Source organism: Salvelinus alpinus, chromosome 38, assembly GCF_045679555.1.
Source record: "Salvelinus alpinus chromosome 38, SLU_Salpinus.1, whole genome shotgun sequence".
Lineage (NCBI taxonomy): Eukaryota > Metazoa > Chordata > Actinopteri > Salmoniformes > Salmonidae > Salvelinus > Salvelinus alpinus.
In genome coordinates this window covers 954,700-981,325 of record NC_092123.1, presented here as the reverse complement: position 1 = coordinate 981,325, position 26,626 = coordinate 954,700, and the positions used below count along the sequence as shown (strand labels likewise).

Genomic DNA, 26,626 nt, shown 5'->3' with positions numbered 1-26,626 from the left:
TAGTCCCCCCCTTTGAACCAAACAGGGGAGACTACAGCTTTCATCACTATTACAACTATGAACGTATGTTACCATATCCAGACGGGGATGAATACTACACACTGGGAAATCTCAACCACAGTGGCAACCACAACAACGCACTTCCTGCTTATGTCACTGAAAGCTTCCACAACTCCTTGGATTCTAGGGACAACAACACCTATGAGGTCACGCACAACCCCCTCAGAGAGATCCAAAGATTCTGGGCGCTCCCTGGAATGACGCCAGGGGAAATCTGAAGTAGCTATAAAAGAGATGTGAGTCAGCTGGTGTGCCTCAGCAGGGATAGCACTGCTGCTGATTTTTGTATACGGTGGAGAGGATTTCATTGGTCCGTATGGTGGACTGCAGGGTGCTGGGGTAATGAGCTGGATGAATCTGGAACATAGGGGGACATACCAAACTATGATGCCTATGTGCATCAGTCTAGTATAACCATGTCTCCTTGGGTCGAGGCCAGATTCATGCTGGAGAAATATAATACACAAATATGCTGTACTCAATCCTGGGAGAGAGATAGATTAGAGACTATAGACCTTATTTAAAGCTTTGGGGCAGCAGGTAGCCTAGCAGTTAAGAGTTGGACCAGTAACCGGAAGGTTGCTGGTTCGAATCCCTGAGCCGACTAGGTGAAAAATATGTCGATCTGCCCTTGAGCAAGGCACTTAACCCTAATTGCTACTGTATGTCGCTCTGGATAAGAGTGTCTGCTAAATTACTCAAATGTAAAATGTTGTAAAAAGGTCTAGTTTAGGGGTATAACGGGTGTTCGGCACAGAAGGGAAATCATGTTCATTACAACATACATTTAACTGCAGTAGACCACAATCAATTCAAATCACCAGCACATACGGAAAGTATTCAGACCCCTTGACTTATTCCACATTGTTACATTACAGCATTATGAATGAAATTATTTTCTCTCCTCATCAATCTACACACAATTTTTTATTTTATTTTACCTTTATTTAACCAGGTAGGCTAGTTGAGAACAAGTTCTCCTTTGCAACTGCGACCTGGCCAAGATAAAGCAAAGCAGTGTGACACAGACAACAACACAGAGTTACACATGGAGTAAACAATAAACAAGCCAATAACACAATAAACAAGTCAATGACACAGTAGAAAAAAGAAAGTCTATATACAGTGTGTGCAAAAGGCATGAGGAGGTAGGTAATAAATAGGCCATAGGAGCGAATAATTACATTTTAGCAGATTAACACTGGAGTGATAAATGAGCAAATGATGATGTGCAAGTAGAGATACTGGTGTGCAGAAAAGTAAATAAAATAAAAACAGTTTGGGGATGAGGTAGGTAGATTGGGTGGGCTATTTACAGATGGACTATGTACAGCTTCAGCGACCGGTTAGCTGCTCAGATAGTTGATGTTTAAAGTTGGTGAGGGAAATAAAAGTCTCCAACTTCAGCGATTTTTGCAATTCGTTCCAGTCACTGGCAGCAGAGAACTGAAGGAAAGGCGGCCAAATGAGGTGTTTGCTTTGGGGATGATCAGTGAGATATACCTGCTGGAACGTGTGCTACAGGTGGGTGTTGTTATCGTGACCAGTGAACTGAGATAAGGCGGAGCTTTACCTAGCATAGACTTATAGATGACCTGGAGCCAGTGGGTCTGGCGACAAATATGTAGCGAGGGCCAGCCGACTAGAGCATACAGGTCGCAGTGGTGGGTGGTATAAGGTGATTTGGTAACAAAATGGATGGCACTGTGATAGACTGCATCCAGTTTGCTGAGAAGAGTGTTGGAAGCTATTTTGTAGATGACATCGCCGAAGTCGAGGATCGGTAGGATAGTCAGTTTTACTAGGGTAAGTTTGGCGGCGTGAGTGAAGGAGGCTTTGTTTTGCGAAATAGAAAGACGATTCTAGATTTGATTTTGGATTGGAGATGTTTAATATGAGTCTGGAAGGAGAGTTTACAGTCTAGCCAGACACCTAGGTATTTATAGTTGTCCACATATTCTAGGTCGGAACCGTCCAGGGTGGTGATGCTAGTCGGGCGGGCGGGTGCGGGCAGCGAACGGTTGAAAAGCATGCATTTGGTTTTACTAGTGTTTAAGAGCAGTTGGAGGCCACGGAAGGAGTGTTGTATGGCATTGAAGCTCGTTTGGAGGTTAGTTAGCACAGTGTCCAAGGAAGAGCCAGAAGTATACAGAATGGTGTCGTCTGCGTAGAGGTGGATCAGAGAATCGCCCGCAGCAAGAGCGACATCATTGATATATACAGAGAAAAGAGTCGGCCCGAGAATTGAACCCTGTGGTACCCCCATAGAGACTGCCAGAGGTCCGGACAACATGCCCTCCGATTTGACACACTGAACTCTGTCTGCAAAGTAGTTGGTGAACCAGGCGAGGCAGTCATTAGAAAAACCAAGGCTATTGAGTCTGCCGATAAGAATACGGTGATTGACAGAGTCGAAAGCCTTGGCCAGGTCGATGAAGACGGCTGCACAGTACTGTCTTTTATCGATGGCGGTTATGATATCGTTTAGTACCTTGAGCGTGGCTGAGGTGCACCCGTGACCGGCTCGGAAGCCGGATTGCACAGCGGAGAAGGTACGGTGGGATTCGAAATGGTCAGTGATCTGTTTATTAACTTGGCTTTCGAAGACTTTAGATAGGCAGGGCAGGATGGAAATAGGTCTGTAACAGTTTGGGTCTAGGGTGTTACTCCCTTTGAAGAGGGGGATAACCGCAGCAGCTTTCCAATCTTTAGGGATCTTGGACGATTCGAAAGAGAGGTTGAACAGGCTGGTAATAGGGGTTGCAACAATGGCGGCGGATAGATTTAGAAAGAGAGGGTCCAGATTGTCTAACCCAGCTGATTTGTACGGGTCCATGTTTTGCAGCTCTTTCAGAACATCTGCTGTCTGGATTTGGGTGAAGGAGAAGCTGGGGAGGCTTGGGCGAGGAGCTGCGGGGGAGGCGGAGCTGTTGGCCGGGGTTGGAGTAGCCAGGAGGAAGGCATGGCCAGCCGTTGAGAAATGCTTATTGACATTTTCGATTATCATGGATTTATCAGTGGTGACTGTGTTACCTAGCCTCAGTCCAGTGGGCAGCTGGGAGGAGGTGCTCTTGTTCTCCATGGACTTTACAGTGTCCCAAAACTTTTTGGAGTTAGAATTTCTGCTTGAAAAAGCTAGCCTTTGCTTTTCTGACTGACTGTGTGTATTGGTTCCTGACTTCCCTGAACAGTTGCATATCGTGGGGACTATTCGATGCTATTGCAGTCCGCCACAGGATGTTTTTGTGCTGGTCAAGGGCAGTCAGGTCTGGAGTGAACCAAGGGCTATATCTGTTCGTAGTTCTGCATTTTTTGAATGGGGCATGCTTATCTAAGATGGTGAGGAAATTACTTTTAAAGAATTACCAGGCATCCTCGACTGACGGGATGAGGTCGATATCCTTCCAGGATACCCGGGCCAGGTCGATTAGAAAGGCCTGCTCGCAGAAGTGTTTTAGGCAGCGTTTGACAGTGATGAGGGGTGGTCGTTTGACCGCGGACCCATAGCGGATACAGGCAATGAGGCAGTGATCGCTGAGATCCTGATTGAAAACAGCGGAGGTGTATTTGGAGGGCAAGTTGGTCAGGATAATGTCTATGAGGGTGCCCATGATTACGGATTTAGGGTTGTACCTGGTGGGTTCCTTGATGATTTGTGTGAGATTGAGGGCATCTAGCTTAGATTGTAGGACTGCCGGGGTGTTAAGCATATCCCAGTTTAGGTCACCTAACAGAACGAACTCTGAAGCTAGATGGGGGGCGATCAATTCACAAATGGTGTCCAGGGCACAGCTGGGAGCGGAGGGGGGTCGATAGCAGGCGGCAACAGTGAGAGACTTATTTCTGGAGAGGTTAATTTTTAAAATGAGAAGTTCAAACTGTTTGTGTATAGAGCTGGAAAGTATGACAGAACTGTGCAGGCTATCTCTGCAGTAGATTGCAACTCCTCCCCCTTTGGCAGTTCTATCTTGACGGAAAATGTTGTAGCTGGGTATGGAAATCTCAGAATTGTTGGTGGCCTTCCTAAGCCAGGATTCAGCCACGGCAAGGACATCAGGGTTGGCGGAGTGTGCTAAAGCAGTGAGTAAAACAAACTTAGGGAGGTGGCTTCTGATGTTGACATGCATGAAACCAAGGTTTTTTCTATCACAGAAGTCAACAAATGAGGGTGCCTGGGGACACGCAGGGCATGGGTTTACCTCCACATCACCCGAGGAACAGAGGAGGAGTAGGATGAGGGTACGGCTAAATGCTATCAAAACTGGTCGCCTAGAGCGTTGGGGACAAAGAATTAAAAGGAGCAGATTTCTGGGCATGGTAGAATAGATTCCGGGCATAATGTGCAGACAGGGGTATGGTGGAGTGCGGGTACAGCGGAGGTAAGCCCAGGCACTGAGTGATGATAAGAGAGGTTGTATCTCTGGATAAGCTGGTTATAATGGGTGAGGTCACCGCATGAGTGGGAGGTGGGACAAAGGAGGTATCAGAGGTATAATGAGTGGAACTAGGGGCTCCATTGTAAACTAAAACAATGATAACTAACCTAAACAACAGTATACAAGGCATATTGACATATGAGAGAGACATACAGCGAGGCATAAAGTAATCACAGGTGTTGATTGGGAGAGCTAGCTAAGACAAAAACGGGTTGTACAACAACAGCTAATCAGCTAAAACAACAACAGGTAAAATGGCGATGAGTGGGCAGAGGGTCGGTTAACTACACACAAAAAATAAATAAATAATAAATAAATAAAATAAACAGAATGGAGTACCGTGATTAATGGACAGTCCAGCGGGCATCAGCTATGTAGCCAAGTGATCATAGTGTCCAGGGGGCAGCAATAGAAGGAACAGGGAAGCCGCGGAGTAGTTGTTACTACGCTAGCACGCGGGCGACACGGCGTTTAAAGTTAGTAGCCCAGGGCTAGTCAAAGCGTCTGCTCCAACGTCCGACGGAGGCCGGTTGAAGGCACAGCGGATGGAGTATTCGTCGGCCGACCTGTCGTGGTGGTGCGGCGGGGCGCCGTGTCGACTAAGGATCCAAGCCAGATGGCGAAAGAGTTATTGTAGTTGTAGTAATTTACAGACAGTTAGCAGGCCGGTGCTAACATGCTAACAGTTAGTAGGCCGGGGCTAAACAAGCTAGCAGTTAGCAGACCGGGTTAGCAAGCTAGCAGTTAGTAGGGGCTAGCAGTTAGCAGACCGGGGTAGGCAAGCTAGCAGTTAGCCTTTGGGGGACGTCGCGATGGGAGTAAGTCTGTTTTTGCCTCTTCGTGCGCTGACGTCGATAGACCAGTCGTGGAGTTAGTAGGGTTCCAAGTAGCTCTAGGTAGCTAGTAGGCCTAGCAGGTTAGCAGAATGGGCCTTCAGCCGGCGTCACGCCTGAGGGGCCTGTTGGAATCCTCGGGCAGATTATGTCGGTATTCCAGTCTTTGAGGATCGGTGGGGTACCGTGCCCCGTATCGGCAGTAGAAAGGGTCCGGATATTGTAGCCCAGGAGTGAGCCGGGAGATGGGTCTAGCATGGGCTAGCCCCAGGTTAGTTGGTGCTAGCTCTGGGACTGAAACGTTAGCCAGGAGTAGTCAACCCGGGTTGTGGTTAGCTAGCTGTGATGATCCAGATGAAAAGGTTCAGAGTTTGTGGTAAGAATTCGGGGATATGGAAAGAAAAATAGGTCCGGTATGCTCTGGTTTGAAGTGCGTTGTACGAACTGGCGAGAGCTTTCCGAGCTAAAGGTTAGCTGATGACCGCTAGCAGTGGTTAGCTGATTGATAGCTGGTAGCTAGTTAGCTAGCTTCAGTTGAGGTATTCCAGTTCGGTAAATATAAATACTTTAGAAAAAAAATTAAAAAGATCCACACCACATTGGGTGAGGCGGGTTGCAGGAGAGTATTTTGAAGTTGAGGTTTAGGAAAAATATTAAAAAGAACGCGAAGAAAAAGATATATACACATGGGACGAGACAAGACAAAGACGTCTGACTGCTACGCCATCTTGGAAATTAAACAATACGGGTTCAAATCCGGGCTCTGGCTGTACCACTCAAGGACATTCAGAGACTGTGTGCCTAGGGTCGGTGTTCTGTTGGAAGGTGAACCTTCGCCCCAGTCTGAGGTCCTGAGTGCTGTGGAGCAGGTTTTCATCAAGGATCTCTCTGTACTTTGTGCCATTCATCTTTCCCTCAATCCTGACTAGTCTCCCAGTCCCTGCCACTGAAAAACATCCCCACAGCATGATGCTGCCAACACCATGCTTCACCGTAGGGATGGTGCCAGGTTTCCTCCAGATGTGATGCTTGGCATTAAAGTCAAAGAGTTGCATCTTGGTTTCATCAGATCAGAGAATCTTGTTTCTCATGGTCTGAGTCCTATAGGTGCCTTTTGGCATAACTCCAAGCGGGCTGTTATGTGCCTTTCACTGAGGTGTTGCTTCCGTCTGGCCACTCTACCATGAAGGCCTGATTTGTGGAATGCTGCAAAGATGGTTGTCCTTTTGGAAGGTTCTCCCATTTCCACAGAGGAACTCTGGAGCTTTGTCAGAGTGACCATCGGGTTCTTGGTCACCTCCCTGACCAAGGCCCTTCTCCCCCGATTGCTCAGTTTGGCCGGGCAGCCAGCTCTAGGAAGAGTCTTGGTGGTTCCAAACTTCTTCAAATTAAGAATGATGGAGGCTACTGTTCTAGTGGACGTTCAATTCTGCAGACACTTTTTGGTACCCTTCCCTAGATCTGTGCCGCGACACAACAATTCCTCGACCTCATGGCTTGGTTTTTGCTCTGACATGCACTGTCAACTGTGTGCCTTTCCAAATCACGTCCAATCAATTGAATTTACCACAGGTGGACTGCAATCAAGTTGTAAAAACATCTCAAGGATGATCAATGGATACAGGATGCACCTGAGTGTAACGATCTTCGTTGGGAGAAAGAGAGGAGGACCAAAGCGCAGCGTGGTAAGTGTTCATGATGAAACTTTAATAGAACAAACTGAACACTGAAATACAAAACAATAAATTGAACGAACGAAAACCGAAACAGTTCCGTGTGGAACACACAGACACGGAAGAAAACCACCCACAAAACACAACAGAAAACAGGATCCCTAAATATGGTTCCCAATCAGAGACAATGACTAACACCTGCCTCTGATTGAGAACCATATCAGGCCAAACGAAAAACCCAACATAGAAACACAAACATAGATAACCCACCCAACTCATGCCCTGACCATACTAAAACAAAGAAATAACAAAAGAACTAAGGTCAGAACGTGACACTGAGTTCAATTGACACCTCGGAGTGTGGTGTCAGGAAAATAACCTCACACTCAACGTCAACAAAACAAAGGAGATGATTGTGGACTTCAGGAAACAGCAGAGGGAGCACCCCCCTATCCACATCGACGGGTCAGTAGTGGAGAAGGTGGAAAGTTTTAAGTTCCTCGGTGTACACATCACGGACAAACTGAATTGGTCCACCCACACAGACAGCGTCGTGAAGAAGGCGCAGCAGCGCCTCTTCAACCTCAGGAGGCTGAAGAAATTCGGCTTGTCACCAAAAGCACTCACAAACTTCTACAGATGCACAATCGAGAGCATCCTGTCGGGCTGTATCACCGCCTGGTACGGCAACTGCTCCGCCCACAACCGTAAGGCTCTCCAGAGGGTAGTGAGGTCTGCAGAACGCATCACCGGGGGCAAACTACCTGCCCTCCAGGACACCTACACCACCCGATGTCACAGGAAGGCCATAAAGATCATCAAGGACAACAACCACCCAAGCCACTGCCTGTTCACCCCGCTATCATCCAGAAGGCGAGGTCAGTACAGGTGCATCAAAGCAGGGACCGAGAGACTGAAAAACAGCTTCTATCTCAAGGCCATCAGACTGTTAAACAGCCACCACTAACATTTAGCGGCCGCTGCCAACATACTGACTCAACTCCAGCCACTTTAAAAATGGGAATTGATGGAAATTATGTAAAAATGTACCACTAGCCACTTTAAACAATGCCACTTAATATAATGTTTACATACCCTACATTACCCATCTCATATGTATATACTGTACTCTATATCATCTACTGCATCTTGCCATCTTTATGTAATACATGTACCACTAGCCACTTTAAACTATGCCACTTAATATAATGTTTACATACCCTACAGTACTCATCTCATATGTATATACCGTACTCTATACCATCTACTGCATCTTGCCTATGCCGTTCTGTACCACCACTCATTCATATATCTTTATGTACATATTCTTTATCCCTTTACACTTGTGTGTGTATAAGGTAGTAGTTGTGGAATTGTTAGGTTAGATTACTTGTTGGTTATTACTGCATTGTCGGAACTAGAAGCACAAGCATTTCGCTACACTCGCATTAACATCTGCTAACCATGTGTATGTGACTAATAAAATTTGATTTGATTTGAAGTCTCATAGCAAAGGGTCTGAATACTTATGTAAATAAGGTATTTCTGTTTTTTATTTGTAATAAATTTGCAAATATTGATTAAAAAAACTGTTTTCGCTTTGTCATTATGGGGTATTTTGTGTAGATTGATGAGGATTAAAAATATATATATTTGTGTTAAAAAAATATATAAACGTGTGAAATGTTCATTGAAATTGGGATTCTTTTTTTTTTTTTTTTTTTACACGTTACCACTTTTGAGTTTAATCCATAAGTGATTCTGTTTTGCGTTGTTGAAAATAATACCTGACTGGTTGAAGGCCCTCCGGGACTCCGCGAGCCCTCCTTCCTCCTCCTCTTCCTCCACATCATCCTGCTCCTTCTTGGAATAGGCCTTCATCAGCCAGGGCTGGAGGGTTACCCTGGCTCCCCCAACAACACATATCTGGACAAGATAATGTGCTTTCAGTCAATTTAGCTGGTAGGACACAGGTCACCAGAGGGATAACAATAATAATTGTAGCACTGGACTACTACTTTGGTCATACTTATACAAGTAACAATGATAGCACTATCTAAAAGGCTAAATAATAATAATAGCATCAATGATACCTCAGGGGCTTTCCCATGAAGCTCGGGGGTGGGTCAGGTGACAGCCCGCCCTCAGAGGCCGATGCCCAAAGTGCTGAGTTCTGCAAGATGGCCGTCGGCTCAGTGCTGCTGGGGAAACCAGCACAGACGTCCCAGAACTGACCCAGCCCATTCACAGCCACCTAACAGACAGACAGGAGTGTTACTACCTCACAGACAGGCAGATGACTGTTACTAACTCACAGACAGACAGGCAGTCAGACACAATCACATACTGTAAAACTTCAATTAAATGCTGAGTCTCAAACAGCCGCCGGTCCCTTTCAATAGCCGGGCATCGACACACATTTCAGCAAATGTGTGTCTAAATTAATTGTTATCGGCACATGCTCTCCATGGTGCTAAACCGCAAATTCGGCCATGTATGATATGCAGCCTAGTCTTTGCAAGTCTGATCTGCTAAGGATTTGTTATTCTAATGTTTATATTGGTCATACTGGTCACGATAAACAGTGTGGCAGTCTTTTCAACATTTTATTGAGCAAAAATAGATGCCTGGCTCAAATAGAAGCCTGTCTCTAATAAGCGCTGGTTGTGTTCAGCGATTGAAGCAAATAAATGCCCGGGCTATTGCAGCAGAGGTCCTGTCCTACCTGGGAGACCACAGAGAGCCACCCGTCTGTGTTGGCGTAGTTGGCCACATTAGCGGACGGCGTGAGGATGGAGCGGAAAATATGGAGCGCAAGGGTTGGTAATGTTCTCTAGTTGCACCGTGATTGGCTCAGTGTTCTGTCACTCATGGGGACACTATGTTACCGCAAAATCTACGGGGAGAGCTCGAAAATTCAAGCCCGTTGGGTGCTGCCATAGATTTACATTACAAGTTCCCATCCAAGCAGGATCAAGGTCATTGGCCACAGATAAAATGACGACAAATCACATTATATCTACCGTAGCTTTGATTGGACTGATCATGTCAACATCATACATTCAAAATCTTAGCTAGCAGTCATCATCATGAATCAAGTTGACAATCTACTGGCAAATCCTTTTCAAACCTTGTCATGTGAAGATAAATTAAAGACAAAACGTATCGGGGCTCATCAGCCATTGAACATAAATATTACACAAGTTGGAAATCACAAATTGAACAATGAGTGGTTTAGAAGGAATCAGTGGCTAATTGCAAGCTTTTCAAACCAATCACTAGCCTGCTATTCAGTGGAGAAGGAGTGTGGTCTGGGTTCAAGGGTCTCTTTTCCAAGCTTTAAAGGATAAACATTCACTTGCAACACACCATGGGCCAGAAACGGTTGAATACATTGGCCATGCTGTCAATCCAGTATGACTTCTGCTGCGTTCAAAACAACTGGAAACTCGGAACTGGGAAATCTCAGACTTCAGTGAGATCAAGACAACTGGGAACCTTGAAAAAAACTAGCTCCGACTGGGAAAATACGTTTTCAATGGTCATCCAACTCAGAATTCCAAGTCGGGAACTCAGGCCTCTTTCTAGAGCTCTGACCTGAAGATCACTGACGTCATGATTCAACCTTGTTTTTTTATGTATACTGTAGTTAAGAAAGTAATACTAAGTGCATGTTGGGTAGTACTTGGTTGCAGGAAGATTAGAACAACACCAGGTCGAACTTCCGGTAGGATTTACCATGAATTTTAAAATAAATGTACTGCTAATGCCATTTAAAATATATATATATTTAACTAGGCAAGTCAGTTAAGACTTGCCTAGATTGCCTACATTGACGGCCTTCCCCGGCCAAACCCTAACCACGCTGGTCCAATTGTGCATCGCCCTATGCGACTCCCAATCACAGCCGGGTGTGATACAACCTGGAATCGAACCAGGGTCTGTAGTGACGCCTCTAGTACTGAAATGCAGTGCCTTAGACCGCTCTGCCACTCGGAAGCCCTCTAGAGCGAACAGATTAGTGTTTTAACCAACCACACCAAAGAATAAAGATATGATCAAACATGTCCAGTGTTATCCATCATTGTAATCATGTACAATAAAGGAAAAGGAGGCATTCAAATTACATCCATAAAAAAACAACTTTAAAAACAAGAGATGTACTTGTACTTTGCTGAATTGTGTCAAAAACAGATACTGTATTTTAAACAAATAGCAGTTTTGGTGGGCTTTCTGTACATATAGACGACAGTGTTGCAGGGACTGCAGTCTTAAGAAATCACTAAATATTCTGAGTAAGACAGAGTGGTGTGGGCTAACTGAAGCCAGCAGTGTACTGGCGAGTAGGTCACTACAATTGGAAGGTAGAATGTTCTTAGAAATTTGGTTCTGATGTTTTTTACTCCACACAAATCTGGTTCTAACTGACGCTTTTCCCTCCACACAGGGGCACTATCAAGTTGTCACCTTCTCCATCTACAGTATAGTGTTGTGTTGTCACAAGTAAAAAGAGATTATTTCATTTTCAAATATATATAAACAAGTGGCCCGCTGAGTTCAGACCTTGGTGCCTTAACTCATGTATTCATAACGTATTCATGTTGTGATGTGTGAACACATAAAAAAAATTATGACACAATGAAAGTTTTCTATTTGTTGTGAAAGTATCATGTCTTCTCAAGTTTACTTTGAAAGAGAAGCAATATTTCTCCCCTGTGTGAACAGTCTGGTATTTTAAATGGCTCAGGTAGGCAAAGCATTTATTGCATATTGGACACCAATATGATTTCTTCCCTGTGTGTATGGTCTTATTCATTCTAAGGCCCTGTGATCGAGTGAAGCATTTTCCACAGTCTATGCAGCGATAAGGTTCCCCCAATCTGTGAGATATCATGTGGGGGGTTAAGTTTAGTTTCTGGTTGAAGCATTTGCAACAGTCTTTGCAGCAATATAATTTCTCTTGTATGTATCTCTGTATGTTTCGCCAAGTCTTCCTTTCTTTCTAAACATTTGCCACAGACTTTACAGTAATTTGGTTTCCTTGAGTGCACACTTGGAATGTCTGGTCAAGCATGCCTTCGTTCTGTAGCATTTGCCACATTCTTTGCAAGGACTCAATTTCTCACCCATGTGACCGGTTTCATCATATTTGAAATTGCTTACCATGAAATTTCAGAGTTTCCTAATTCCTACCTGCATGTGAATGTGGCATAAGTCGTTCAGTGACAAACACATCAAGAGCTGTAATTTGGTCGTCACTAGAGTCTATGGCCACGAAGTCATAAACCCTGCCCATTTCTACAATTTATCTTCTTAAAATTTGATTTAAAACCTAACTCTAACCTTTTTTTGTACCTTTATTTTATCAGGGAGTCATAAAATGCAAGCAGAAAGCAAAACACGATCATAAGAAACACATTCATCAGTAATAAGGTGCTCAATCAGATTTCTCAATTACCCTAGAGCAGGTATTCCCAAACTGCGGTACGTGCAATGCCGTCGGGGGTACGCCAAATAATAATGTGATTCACATTTTCAAACAACCGAGGTAAAGACCGTTTCAAGTTGGCATACCCCCGACAGCAATGCACATACCCCAGTTTGGGGAAGGTGAACGGAAAGGCACTGGAGCAACGAACCGCCCTTGCTGTCTCTGCCTGGCCGGTTCCCCTGTCTCCACTGGGATTCTTTGCTTCAAACCCTATTACAGGGGCTGAGTCACTGGCTTACTGGTGCTCTTCCATGCCCCCCCTAGGAGGGGTGCGTCACTTGAGTGGGTTGAGTCACTGATGTGATCTTCCTGTCCGGGTTGGTGCCTCCCCGTGGGTTGTACTGTGGGGGAGAACTTAGTGGACTATACTCGGCCTTGTCTCAGGATGGTAGGTTGGTGGTTGGAGATATCCCTCTAGTGGTGTGGGGGCTGTGCTTTGGCAAAGTGGGTGGGGTTATATCCTGCCTGTTTGGCTCTGTCCGGGGGTGTCGTCGGACGGGGCCACAGTGTCTCCCGACCCTTCCTGTCTCAGCCTCCAGTATTTATGCTGCAATAGTTTATGTGTCGGGGGGCTAGGGTCAGTCTGTTATATCTGGAGTATTTCTCCTGTCTTATCCGGTGTCCTGTGTGAATTTAAGTATGCTCCCTCTAATTCCTTCTCTCTCTCTCTCTTTCTCTCTCTCTCTCTTTCTTCTCTCAGACGACCTGAACCCTAGGACCATGCCTCAGGACTACCTGGCCTGATGACTCCCTGCTGTCCCCAGTCCACCTGGTCATACTGCTGCTCCAGTTTCAACGGTTCTGCCTGCGGCTATGGAACCCTGACCTGTTCCCCAGACGTCCTACCTGTCCCAGACCTGTTGTTTTCAACTCTCTAGAGACAGCAGGAGCGGTAGAGATACTCTGAATGATCGGCTATGAAAAGCCAACTGAAATTTACTCCTGAGGTGCTGACCTGTTGCACCCTCTACAACCACTGTGATTATTATTATTTGACCCTGCTGGTCATCTATGTACATTTGAACATCTTGGCCATGTTCTGTTATAATCTCCACCCAGCACAGCCAGAAGAGGACTGGCCACCCCTCATAGCCTGGTTCCTTTCTAGGTTTCTTCCTAGGTTCTGGCCTTTCTAGGGAGTTTTTCCTAGCCACCGTGCTTCTACACCTGCATTGCTTGCTGTTTGGGGTTTTAGGCTGGGTTTCTGTACAGCACTTTGTGACAGCTGATTTAAGAAGAGCTTCATAAATACATTTGATTGATTGATCTTGCTGCCAAGGGAATGCCTGTCAGCTTGAAAGACGTTTTGGACACTACAGTGAAAATGGTTAACTTTGTTAAAGCAAGCAAGGCCCCTGAACTCTCTTGTATTTTCTGCATTATGCAATGATATGGGCAGCGACAATGTAACACTTTTACAACATACAGAAGTGCACTGGTTATCAAGGGATAAAGTATTGACACGTTTTTTTTAAATTGAGAGACGAGCTTAAAGTTTTCTTTACTGAGCATAATTTTCACTTGTCTGACTGCTTGCATGATGACTAGTTTCTCACACGACTGGCCTATCTGGGTGATGTTTTTTCTCGCCTGAATGATCTGAATCTAGGATTACAGGGACTCTCCGCAACTATATTCAATGTGCGGGACAAAATTGAGGCTACGATTAAGAAGTTGGAGCTCTTCTCTGTCTGCATTAACAAGGACAACACACAGGTCTTTCCATCACTGTATGATTTTTTGAAGCACCTGAGTGAGTTGGGTGAGCATTTACGCAGGTACTTTCCCGAAACAGACGGCACAAACACTGGATTCGTTATCCCTTTCATGCCCTGCCTCCAGTCCACTTACCGATATCTGAACAAGAGAGCCTCATCGAAATTGCAACAAGCGGTTCTGTGAAAATGGAATTTAATCAGAAGCCACTGCCAGATTTCTGGATTGAGTATCCTGCCTTGTCAAATCGCGCTGTTAAGACACTGATGCCCTTTGCAACCACGTACCTATGTGAGAGGGGATTCTTGGCCCTCACTAGCATGAAAACTAATTACAGGCACAGACTGTGTGTGGAAAATGATTTAAGACTGAGATTCTCTCCAATACAACCCAGCATTGCAGTTATATACATCCTTTCAAGCACACCCTTCTCATTTACCTGTGATGAGTTATTCACAATTTTTGATGAACAAATAATGTTTTATATGTAAGATTGTTAAATAAAGCACAAAATTATTGATTATTATTATTACATTATTTGTGCCATAGTCCTATGAGTTCTTTGTCACTTCCCACGAGCCGGGTTGTGACAAAAACTCACACTCATTCTTATGTTTAATAAATGTATCGTATAATGTGTGTGTGTGGCAGGCTTACAATGATGGCCAAAAACAACATTTGAGAGTGCACTGACCCTGGTGCTAGAGGGGGTACGAAGCTGGAGGTTGAATGTTTGAAGGGGTACGGAACTATATAAAGTTTGGGATCCACAGGTGTAAATAAATGTAATATTGAATCACTGAATAATGCAGACGCAAAACAAAAGGAGTTTGAGGAACTTATTCAGGAAAGATCAGGTTTCATTTATCTACAAAACAGGAAATTGGATGGAGAATGGCAAAAACTGCACCAACTTCTCCCTAAAACTTCAATATAGAACTGCGACCAAAAATAGCCTACAATTGTTTTACAAACCTGGAGAAATCCTTATCTCACTAACAGAGATTTTGAATGATGTAAAATATTTTAAACAAATGTTATTTTGTCAAGTTTCTCCAACCTCCCTTGAGGATACATTTTGTGATATCCTTCTCATGTTAAACTATCTGCAACACAGTTTTTGGTGAAGGCCTAATTACACATGATGAACTAGGGTTGGTAATTGATTCATTTTAGATGGGGATATAGATAAACTTTTTATGAACTACTGAAATAACAAATAACGGTTACTTCTCTGAGAACTTTGAATTGTCAAGAGGCGTAAAGCAAGACTGCCCTCTGTCACCATCCCTATTTTATTATGGCCATTGAATTGTTAACATTAAAGGGCTTAAAGTTAAGGGACTAGAGACAAAAATTTCCTCAATTCCTCAAAAAATTTCCTCAAGTCCTCAATCTTCAACCTTGAATGGCCTCATTGAGGACCTGGATAATTTCTCAATTTTCTCTGGACTAAAACCCAACTATATTACGGATTGGGTCTCTAAAAGATACAAACTTTAAATTGCCATGTGGTCTCCCGATTTTAAATTGGCTGATGGTGAAGTTGATGTGCTTGATGTAACATATCCTGGAAAAGTTGAGCGATCTTGTGACTATTAACTACGATCGAAAGCAAAATAGATAGAATCTTGAAACAGTGGAAAGGGAAACACCTATCTATTTAAGATTACCCTGATTAATTATCTTGTGATATTGCAGTTTACATATTTATTCCATGGCACTACCGTCTCCAGGAGAATCCTTTTTCAAATCACGGGGGCAAAAAATGTCATATTATTTGGAATGGCAAACCAGATAAAGTTAAACGAGCATATTTATATAACCAACATGAGTTTGTAGGGTTAAAACTATTACATATTAGGGCATTCAACCTCTCTCTTAAAGTCTCCATTGTACTGAAATTGTATCTAAATCCAAATGGGTTTTCTAGCAAGCTACTAAGAGAGGCCCATTCTATGTTTTCGAGTGGGCTCTTTGCCTTTTTGCATATTAAACATTTTCATTGGATTGGCAATGGATCCCTGTTTTAAAGTATCCTCCTTTTTAAAGTCTTTTACTTTCATCATTCAGAAAAGGGAGAACTAATATGACAGCAAATAATATGGCTAAACTCCAATGTACTGATAGAGAAACATTTTTGGGGGAAAGAAATGTACAATGGGATAATGTTTATGAAGGTCATTGTAAACAGGAAAGGTAAAATTGTCACACACGCAACTAACAACAGTGTATGGGCGTGTATGCTCAATAAAAAATTACAACGCATTGCGGCTCTGCCACAAAATTGAAAGAGACAATTACTTAAACAAGAAATTAAAGAATTAGTCTTCCCCCATAAAAAAAATCATAAATAGCTTAAAAATGATTGAATTAATGAAGTCAAAAGGTTTGACAGCAATACTGTATAAAAATTCTAGTCAGTTGGGAACAAGTTTGATGTCCCAATACCTTGGCATCGGGTCTATGAACTGACATATAAAACAAGTGACATCAATCCGTTTGTTTCAATTTAAGCTATTACATAAAAGTACTTGCTACAAAAATAATGCTCAATATATGGGATATTGAACAGTCAGCCTTGTGCAGACTGCCACGAGGAAGCAGAATCACTAGAATATATTTTCTGGTACTGTCTATTGGTGGCTCACTTTTGGAGTCAGGTCCAGGTATGGTTGTTATGTTATAAAATCAGGGACATGCAAACTGTATTGTTAAGAGATCTGAAAAAACTGTATTGTTAAGAGATCTGAAAAAACATGATCAGCTAATGGGAAATATGATTATACTCTTTATTTTTTGACAAATTCAGTATAAATGTTACAAGGACACTCAAAAGACAGCATAGTAAAATGGAGGGATGTATTGCAAAAGGAAATAGCAAAATGGCATTACACTGGGAAAGATGGGTTAATCTGTGGACATTGGAGGGTTGGATTTAAGATCAGAATGAATGGTGGATTGGCCGCTGTGGGTGAAAATCCATCACTTGAAGAAAGGGGAAATTAGGAATATATGTATAATGGTTTTAAATACAGACATCGTAGATGTGTGAAAATAGCTGTAAGTAGCAGTAGAAGTATTGTTAGTTTACTCCAATCAGGGTAGTAGGGTATGGTAGGGTAACATTGCATGTTACATATCATTGGAACAAATACATGAACAGAGTTTGGTTAAGTTTGTATGTATATGAGCAATACGAGTCTAAAACCACAGAATATTAAACTGTTTGTCCAAAAGTTACAATGGTTAGAGCCAACAGAGGGTATTTTTCCTACTGTATGCATCCTACACAAATAGGCCAAATAAATCCTGATCATCATACAGTATGCTGTATAGAGTTTGGCTAACTTTCTATGGATCTAATTTAACTGCACTATATATAAGTATCTAAATATGTACTAGTGTGTAACCCCAGGAAGAGTAGCTGCTGCATGTGCAACAGCTAATGGGGATCCTAATAAACTAAACTATGGATGTAATTGTTTCTCTATGGCTGTGGACACTTCTAGAATCTTCCCCGTGATGACAGAGACCTAATCTGCAGCCATTATCCAATCGTTGCCTCTTTCACCACGTGTGCGCAGACACCATTCTGTTGGGAGGCGTGGTAACCGTTGCTTAGGACCATCTTGGTAGCCACATTGTCGTAGATACGGTTGTCGTGGCGAGGCAGGAAGCCCCTCTGCAGCTTGTGCTCCAGGTGCATGTGGTTCTGAGGGGGGAGACCAAGGCACGCTCTGAAAGGGAAAAGGGATACCTAGTCAGTTGCAAAACTGAAGGAATATAACCACAGAGACCGTCCCAACATTATTATTGGACAAGAGAGATGGGAAGTTCAGTAATAAACATTATGATTGGTGACCACTAAGACAAATCCCTAACAAGACAGGGTGGTATGTGTTCTGACCTCATGATGTTCTCAATGCAGGCTCTCTGTCTGAAGTAGGCATTGACCAGCGGGGCCCCAGGGGGGACGAGGGGAGCTTTACACATGAAGGAGAGGATAGCCAGGACACTGTGGAAGGACTGGAAGGTCTCTGATCCTTGGGGCCGAACACATACACGCTGACACAACTCTGTGAGGAGGACCAGGTCCAGGATGATAGGGCTGGCTAGCAGAGAGTCCTGGAGAGACACCTTTTGTTAGAAAGAAATCAGGTTGAGGTGTGGGTGTGTGTGTGTGTGAGAGAGACTCACCTCACAGGTGTTGTGCATTGCGATAGTGTTGGTTCCTCCCATCATGATCTCAGAGGTGTATTCATCCATCGCCCTCTTACTGTCCCCCACATACGGCACATACTTAATCACCACCTACACACACACAGCAAGACAACTGAGTCAAGTATTTCTCAAGAAAAACTACAGATACTTTCTGCCACTTAGTAAAACAAATGCAATGCTATTGATATCTACCAGGTATGAAAAAACACACACATTCAACTCAACGCAGATCAGGTTTCTCTGTGTTACACACACACACATACGCAAACACCCGCAGACTTACACAGTGGTCAGGTTTCTCCCCTTTGCGGTACAGTATAGGGTTGGAGTTGACCATGTCATCCACCACATTGCTCTTGGAGATCTCCTTGGAGCGGAACTGCTGCGGTGCTGAGAGGTTCATACCATCGTTGTTGCCAAGGTGATTGTAGCTGACAATGGAGGTGGGCTGTCATGGCAACAGACGGCAACACGTTATTTTACAGTCTGGTATTAACCTAGTGTTACACACATGAAATTGCCCTTATACCTGGGTACTATTGTTGTAATAACAGTGTTTAAACATGTTGTATAGTGATTTTAGAATAACTTAGTAATTGTATAATTATGTACTTCGTCATTAAACAAGTGGAACTGGGACTGTTCACATAACAGAAGTCCTATTGAAGTGAATGAAGCATCAAATGACTGGGTCGACCTCTAACCTTGATCCCAGCACTGATGAGGAAGTCGACCAGGACTGACTTGATCTTTGTCTGACCAGACTTGAAGTCATCTCCTGCTATGAACACGTTTCTCTCCACAGCCAGCTCTATCGCCCCAGGGACAAACGTGTTCTGGGGAGAACCGTTAATGTAGGCACAGCCCTCCAGGATACTGGCTACGGCAAACAAAGTAGAGGGAGACACCTCCCCACCTGACTGATAGAGACAGAGAGAGAGAGAGAATGTAAGAGAGAGAGAAGGCGAGAACGAGACAGACATAATAGTATAGATAGAATAGAGCCGTCAGATCTCTACCTGTATGGCAGCCAGGAGATTCTTGGCCGTGTCGTTGACCCCGGCTGTGAGGTCACAGAAACGTTCGGTGTTGGCCGTCCACAAAACGATGACCTTGTCCACGCCGCTTGAATGCCGGAAGTCCTGAATGTCTGCTCTGATCTGCTCCACCTGCAGGGAGAGAGAGAAGAATCACTACTCAGACACACAGAGATACATAGGGTATAGGGTGTATGGAGTAAGAGCTAAGGGGTTAGGGGACAGGGTGTACGAGGCACACACACACACTACTTGGGATTGGGCGTACCTGTTCAGCCATGGTCCCTTTCAGAATGTTGTCTGCTCGGCCCGCCTGGTTGGCAGCTATGAATTCTGGGATATAGATGGAGGCCCGGGGTCGGAGGTGGCTCATGTGTGGGCGGAGCTTCTCCTGGAGGGACCAATCAAGGACCTCGGCTCTCTCCATCGCACTGCCCAGATCCATGGATGAGATGTCCCAGCCTGACACACACACTCTCCTTATTTAATTAGTTAGCTAAAGTTTTACAAGCCTAATGTCTCTTACAAGAAAACCTGTCAGACAGGTCCAAAAGAATATAGCAGACCAGTTAGACTAGAGGACCAGAGGTGTGTACTGTACCTCTGCCTCCAGGGCAGTGCTGAATAATGGTGCTAGATAAACTGACATAGTTAAACAGGAGGTTAAATAACGAGCCGGACAGACAGTCCACATGGAGACTTTTACCTTCTCCTTCTCCACAGTGGCCCCTGAAGAACTGACCTAGCATCAGCATTCCTTGTCTGATTACACACACACACACACACACACACACACACACACACACACACACACACACACACACACACACCACACACACCACACACACCACACACACCACACACACCACACACACACTCCTTTACCATCAAAGACGATATCATTAGGGTGCACCATGGGTAAGAGGTCACGGAACGGAATGTTAACTTCCTTTCCATCTGGCCCTGCACCTAAACACACAGTTGAGGACTGGAAGAGGGAACCGTAGTAGTTGGCTTTCTGGGAAGGGGGAGGGGGGTTCGAAAAGGGGGGAGGGGGTAATAAAACAGACAGAACAAAAATAAATAAGTATTGAATAATAACACATTAAATCAGTGGTATTCAAACTTTATCTACGGGGACTCCTTTTTTCCCCCCACCAGAATTTCAGCCAACCCCACCCAAAATCTAATGACACAACCTTACATTTAAAAAATAAAAAATACCATACATTTGGATTTGTACATCAACAAATAATCTTCAATTCACTACATTTTTATCTCTCTTATCAAAATTAAGAAAAATAAATAAATGTACTCAAAATTATTTTTCAAAGGATCTTTCTCAAAAACATTTATATTATCCTATACAATAATGTTTACTTTTAAATTTGTTTTGGCGAGCCCACTGCAATTCCCCCCGGGACCCCACTAGGGGCCGCGACCCCAACTTTGAATATCTCTGCATTAAATGGAGAATGATTTGAGGTATTTTTTCAGATAGGAAAAAAAAGGACACATTTGGGGAAGTAATGATGCCCATATAAAGGTAAAGGACTGCCTGTGTTGTAAACAGTGTGTCAGTCAATGTTAAACCCTTAACACTCCACTAAACCCATCATATCAGTGTGTGTGTGTGTGTGTGTGTGTGTGTGTGTGTGTGTGTGTGTGTGTGTGTGTGTGTGAACCCATCGCTGTATCAGGGGTATAATGAGGCTCTGCTAGCTAGCTCTGCATCAGAGGAGAGACATGTCTTTGGAAATAGGCCATAAAACTGTCACCAAGTAAGATCAATGAGACACCACCTTACCTGTTCTCCAGTTTTGGTTCTCCAGGTGAGTCCCAGTCTGTTGGCCAGGACAGCAGCGGTGACGGTGGTCCCATTGTTTCCTCCCCAGCCAACTAGCATCACCCCCAGCCTGGGGACATGTCGCTCAGTACGGAACTCAAGCTCACTAACAGACGGGGTCACCTGGAGGGGTGGAGTGGAGAGATTTACACAGTTAGAAATGAGATAGGTGATGCTGGTGTGTGTGTGTGTGTGAGAGAGACTTACTGTGAGTGTGTCTCCGTCTCTGCGTACAGCAGTAGTATGGTAGAAGTACTGAGCCTCGATGTGTGTATCTGTGTACTTCACATTGGGATTGTTGATACGAATGTTCTCGGTCATGACTGCAGGCTTGAGAGAGTGACAGAGAGGCAGAGAGACAAAAAGAAAGAGAGTGAAAGAGTGCAACAGGACAGCTAGGGGACATTTAGGGAAGATAGGGTTCTTTGGCTTCATTTATTTATTTGAATAACTTAATTTCCACAAATATAGTTAAAAAAATATTAACATTTGAAAAATAAGTATTGACTGAATAAATTGCTAACGTAGCAAACGATGCAAATAAAAAGTTAGCTAGCTTAACATTGACAATATGGTCAAACTATCTACATTGATAAGTTTAGAGGCTAATTGTCAAAACCGTATTTGTCATCATCTTTTGGTTGAAAAGATGAAACGTCAGTGGTGAAACGTTACAACTGGAGTGACAACATTTTCTCAGATATTTTGACTTGAATTACGATTTGGAGGGTCGTTCAAGTGAAACGTCTCAGTCGGAACTCCGCACTTCTGATAGTGATACGCCACAAGCCACGACTGTAAAGTTAGCAGCAGAGCGTTTAGCATCAACAGTCGAATCAGCGGTTCGCCTTCAAAATAAAAGTCCTGCATTGAAACTGATGCAGACTGATAAATAGTGGAATCATGCCACAATTGGACTGGATAATGGTGAACAGCGATGGAATGTCGTTAAAATTTCAACAAAAGACAATATTTAATTAATTTTAGAATATACAGCAAAATCAGTTGAAATCACACTGTGGATGTAGGCCCAATAGACTTCAGATTTGCATTGGGGCTTTAAGTCAAATTTGTCACATGCGCCAAATAGAACAGGTGTAGGTAGACCTTACAGTAAGAAGCTTACTTACAAGCCCTTAACCAACAATGCAGTTAAGAAAATACCCCCCCAAAAACTAAGAGATAAGCATGACAAATAATTAGACAACCCAGTAAATAACAATAGCGGGGCTATATACTGGAGGTACCGATACAGAGTCAATGTATCTATATACAGAGGGGGGGGGGGGGGGGGGGGGGGCAATAGTCTGGGTAGCCCTTTGATTAGCTGTTCAGGAGTCTTATGGCTTAGGGGTAGAATATGTTTAGAAGCCTCTTGGACCTAGACTTGGCGCTCCGGTACCGCTTGCCGTGCGGTAGCAGAGAGAACAGTCTATGACTAGGGTGGCTTTGGCAATTTTTAGGGCCTTCCTCTGACACTGCCTAGTATAGAGGTCCTGGATGGCAGGAAGCTTGGCCCCGGTGATGTACTGGGCCATACGCACTACCCTCTGTAGTGCCTTGCGGTCGGAGGCCGAGCAGTTGCCATACCAGGCAGTGATGCCACCCGTCAGGATGCTCTCGAAGGAGCAGCTGTAAAACCTTTTGAGGATCTAAGGACCCATGCCAAATCTTTTCAGTCTCCTAAGGGGGAATAGGTTTTGTCGTGCCCTCTTCACGACTGTCTTGGTGTGCTTGGACCATGGTACTTTGTTGGTGATGTGGACGCCAAGGAACTTGAAGCTCTCAACCTGCTCCACTACAGCCCCGTCGATGAGAATGGGGGTGTGCTCGGTCCTCCATTTCCTGTAATCCACAATCATCTCCTTTGTCTTGATCACGTTGAGGGAGAGGTTGTTGTCCTTGCACCACACGGTCAGGTCTTTGACCTCCTTCCTATAGGCTGTCTCGTTGATGTCGGTGATCAGGCCTACCACTGTTGTGTCATCGGCAAACTTAATGATGGTTGGAGTCGTGCCTGGTCGTGCAGTCATGAGTGAACAGGGAGTACAGGAAGGGACTGAGGGGCTCCTGTGTTGAGGATCAGCGTGGCGGATGTGTTGTCACCTAACCTTACCACCTGGGGGCAGCCCGTCAGGAAGTCCAGGATCCAGTTGCAGAGGGAGGTGTTTAGTCCCAGGGTCCTTAGCTTATTGATGAGCTTTGAGGGCACTATGGTGTTGAACGCTGAGCTGTAGTCAATGAATAGCATTCACACATAAGTGTTCCTTATGTCCAGGTGGGAAAGGGCAGTGTGGAGTGCAATATTGATTGCATCATCTGTGGAACTGTTGGTGCGGTATGCAAGTTGGAGTGGGTCTAGGCTTTCTGGGATAATGGTGTTGATGTGAGAGTTTATGGCCCTACTTACTGTATATTAGAAACGGCTGTCTAAGTTGATAAAAATACCACTGACAAATGTAACAGACAATGGATGAAGATATCATAAAACTTTGTAGCCTACTGGCACAAACAAATAATGAGTGGAGATCGGGCATTTGTTGGAATTCAGGTATTCAAGTTTTTGTCCGAACACTGTGAAAATTGTCAAATTCCCCTTATAATCCCTTTTTTTCCTGCCTGGCTCTAGATTACACCCATCTATAGCCTACATAGGCCTCATCAAGAGGTTCTGATCTCTTGGCCTAACGGTTAAAGCGGTTGTTTGACAGTCGCTGTACCCAGGGTGAAGTTGGTGTCAGATGTGGGATGGCGCCCTCGCAGAGGCATGTACACGTGACTGGGTACATACATCCGTTCAATGTCTATTTTTGATTAACATTTGGTTGAGTAACGTGAAATCAACAGAACATTTCACCATGACATTGGATTTAGTTTTTTTTTAAATGGGTGAAAAAAAGATGAAATTCCCTTACATTGATGGCTTTTTGCAAATGCAATGCAATCCAATCCAGTTTTCCACATTGATTTAACATCATAACATTTATTTATTTTTGTTGAAATTAAGAGGAAACAATGTTGATTCAACCAGTTTTTGCCCAGTGGGGAGGGACTTACATTTTTTGTCATTTAGCAGACGCTCTTATCCAGAGCGACTTACAGTAGAGTGCATACATTTTATTACATTTTACATACTGAGACAAGGATATCCCTACCGGCCAAACCCTCCCTAACCCGGACGACGCTATGCCAAATGTGCGTCGCCCCACGGACCTCCTGGTTGCGGCCGGCTGCGACAGAGCCTGGGCGTGAACCCAGAGACTCTGGTGTCGCAGCTAGCACTGCGACGCAGTGCCCTAGACCACTGCGCCACCCGGGAGATTTAGACTTGGTACAGAGCATTGGTTCCCCACCAGGGGTACTTGGCTTTTCCACAGAGGGTACTTGAGAAGACTCGAGACCATAGACATACTGGTAAAATGCACACGAGGGGTATTTCAGGGATACTCCGGGCAGAGTAAAATTCAGTTGGTGGTTTGGAAACCGAAAAAGGTTGGGAACCACTGGTATAGAGAGGCGTGGGGACAGCTCTCCGGAAGGAAGTAATATAGCAACCTTAACCAATACCTAGCCACCTTGTCAAAAGGATTGGATCTCTTGGCCTAGCGGTTTAAGTGTTGGCTTGATAGTCGCTGGGCCAGGGTTCGAATGCGGGTTTGGGCTACCCCCAAAATCGCCTGAGATGCAAAATCATTGTATTGCTTTGAGCCTATTTCAGCCATTACTGGAGTGTGTTCGACAGGTCATTACTAAACGTTAACGGGGAAAAACTAATGGCACAAGCAAGATTGGGTTCGAGTCGCCAGCGTAAAATGAAAGCAATCTATCCAGTGACAATAGGCTACAGGAAACAAAGGAAATTGATGGCTGAAAATGAGAAATCCTCAGCTGGTCAGATTTGGAAAGCGAGTTGATGTTTATACGCTGTATAGAATTACCGTTAGATTGTGAATGCATGACATGGAGTTTCAGGCTAATCGGTTACTGTAGCCTACAAAACACATTTCTGAAGAGTAGCCTATGTATGCACAGATATTAGCACCGTAACTCCTATTGCGGAACTTGGGAATTCACTTCAGTAGTAAAAAAAAAGAAGCCTAGTACGCACTTAAAGCCTACGCACTTTAGTCTACTTACAGTGAAATACGTTGGAGTCTGGAGATGGAACTTTTTCTTCCCAAACAACAGTGATAGGTTACGGACGGTTCTTCGTTGATTTGATAGCTTGCTTGTTTAGATTTTTCTGTTATATTTAATCTAATAACCTAGTAAATCGCTTGTTCTCATGCGCAGTCCGACCTCTTCAATTCGTCAAGTGAGCCGAAGTGACATGAAGATGTGATGTTCCAATATTGGCGTTGCGAGTGCAGGAGGATATCCAGTAGATCCCCGTTCATTTATAGATAGCTTAGTAGCAGAGCCGGACTGGCTACTTGTAGGCAGAGGAGTGTCTATGCAAAATCCCCGACATTTACATATATGTACACGCCAGTAAAATTAGACTAGTCTTGCTATTAGGGAAATATAGACATAAAACATTATTATGTCATACAATTCAAGAAGTCCTAACGTTTCAGCAATTGACTTGTGCTTTATTGACAATAATAGTTAATAAAGGATATTTATAATTATCTAATATATATTACTGCTATTACACTCTGATCAATATGCTTTATTGTTCAGTGATTCTGACAAAGTTGTGCTTTTTTGTATTTCACAATCAAATCATGGTGTCACCTGGTCATGCTGCTGCTCCAGTTTCAATTGTTCTGCCTGCGGCTGTGGAACCCTGACCTGTTCCCCAGACGTCCTACCTGTCCCAGACCTGCTGTTTTCAACTCTCTAGAGACAGCAGGAGCGATAGAGATACTCTGAATGATCGGCTATGAAAAGCCAACTGACATTTACTCCTGAGGTGCTGACCTGTTGCACCCTCTACAACCATTGTGATTATTATTATTTTACCCTGCTGGTCATCTATGAACGTTTGAACATCTTGGCCATGTTCTGTTATAATCTCCACCTGGCACAGCCAGAAGAGGACTGGCCACCCCTCATAGCCTGGTTCCTCTCTAGGTTTCCTCCTAGGTTCTGGCCTTTCTAGGGAGTTTTTCCTAGCCACTGTGCTTCTACACCTGCATTGCTTTTAGGCTGGGTTTCTGTACAGCACTTTGTGACATCAGCTGATGTAAGAAGGGCTTTATAAATACATTTGATTGATAATAATGTTAAGCTGATGTGAATCAAATAGTTTGTTACCATCACTCTTGAAGGTGATGCTGGCGACTGGTGACTTGCAGCCGCCCGGAG

At 44.1% G+C, this 26,626-nt stretch overlaps 1 protein-coding gene across 1 annotated transcript; it reads right to left on the bottom strand.

Annotated features, from left to right (window-relative positions):
• Positions 1–16,987: 16,987 nt before the first annotated feature.
• Positions 16,988–25,761, bottom strand: LOC139566185 (inositol-3-phosphate synthase 1-A-like). Its single transcript, XM_071387194.1, has 11 exons — positions 25,454–25,761; positions 21,524–21,646; positions 21,278–21,439; positions 20,356–20,488; positions 19,739–19,932; positions 19,453–19,602; positions 19,138–19,353; positions 18,717–18,881; positions 18,410–18,523; positions 18,120–18,337; positions 16,988–17,949 (listed from the first exon to the last, which is right to left on the bottom strand). Exons 2-11 carry the CDS (start codon positions 21,635–21,637, stop codon positions 17,760–17,762), a joined length of 1,656 nt encoding a protein of 551 aa, XP_071243295.1. The 5' UTR covers positions 21,638–21,646; positions 25,454–25,761; the 3' UTR covers positions 16,988–17,759.
• Between the last annotated feature and the right edge of the window lie 865 nt (positions 25,762–26,626).

Coding starts and splice junctions, on each gene's coding strand:
- LOC139566185 (XM_071387194.1), bottom strand. CDS start 21,637: ATGACCGAGAACATTCGTATCAACAATCCCAATGTGAAGTACACAGAT. Junction 21,440..21,523: donor GAGACGGAGACACACTCACA/GTAAGTCTCTCT, acceptor CCACCCCTCCAG/GTGACCCCGTCTGTTAGTGA. Junction 18,524..18,716: donor GGGAGAAACCTGACCACTGT/GTAAGTCTGCGG, acceptor GTGTGTGTGTAG/GTGGTGATTAAGTATGTGCC.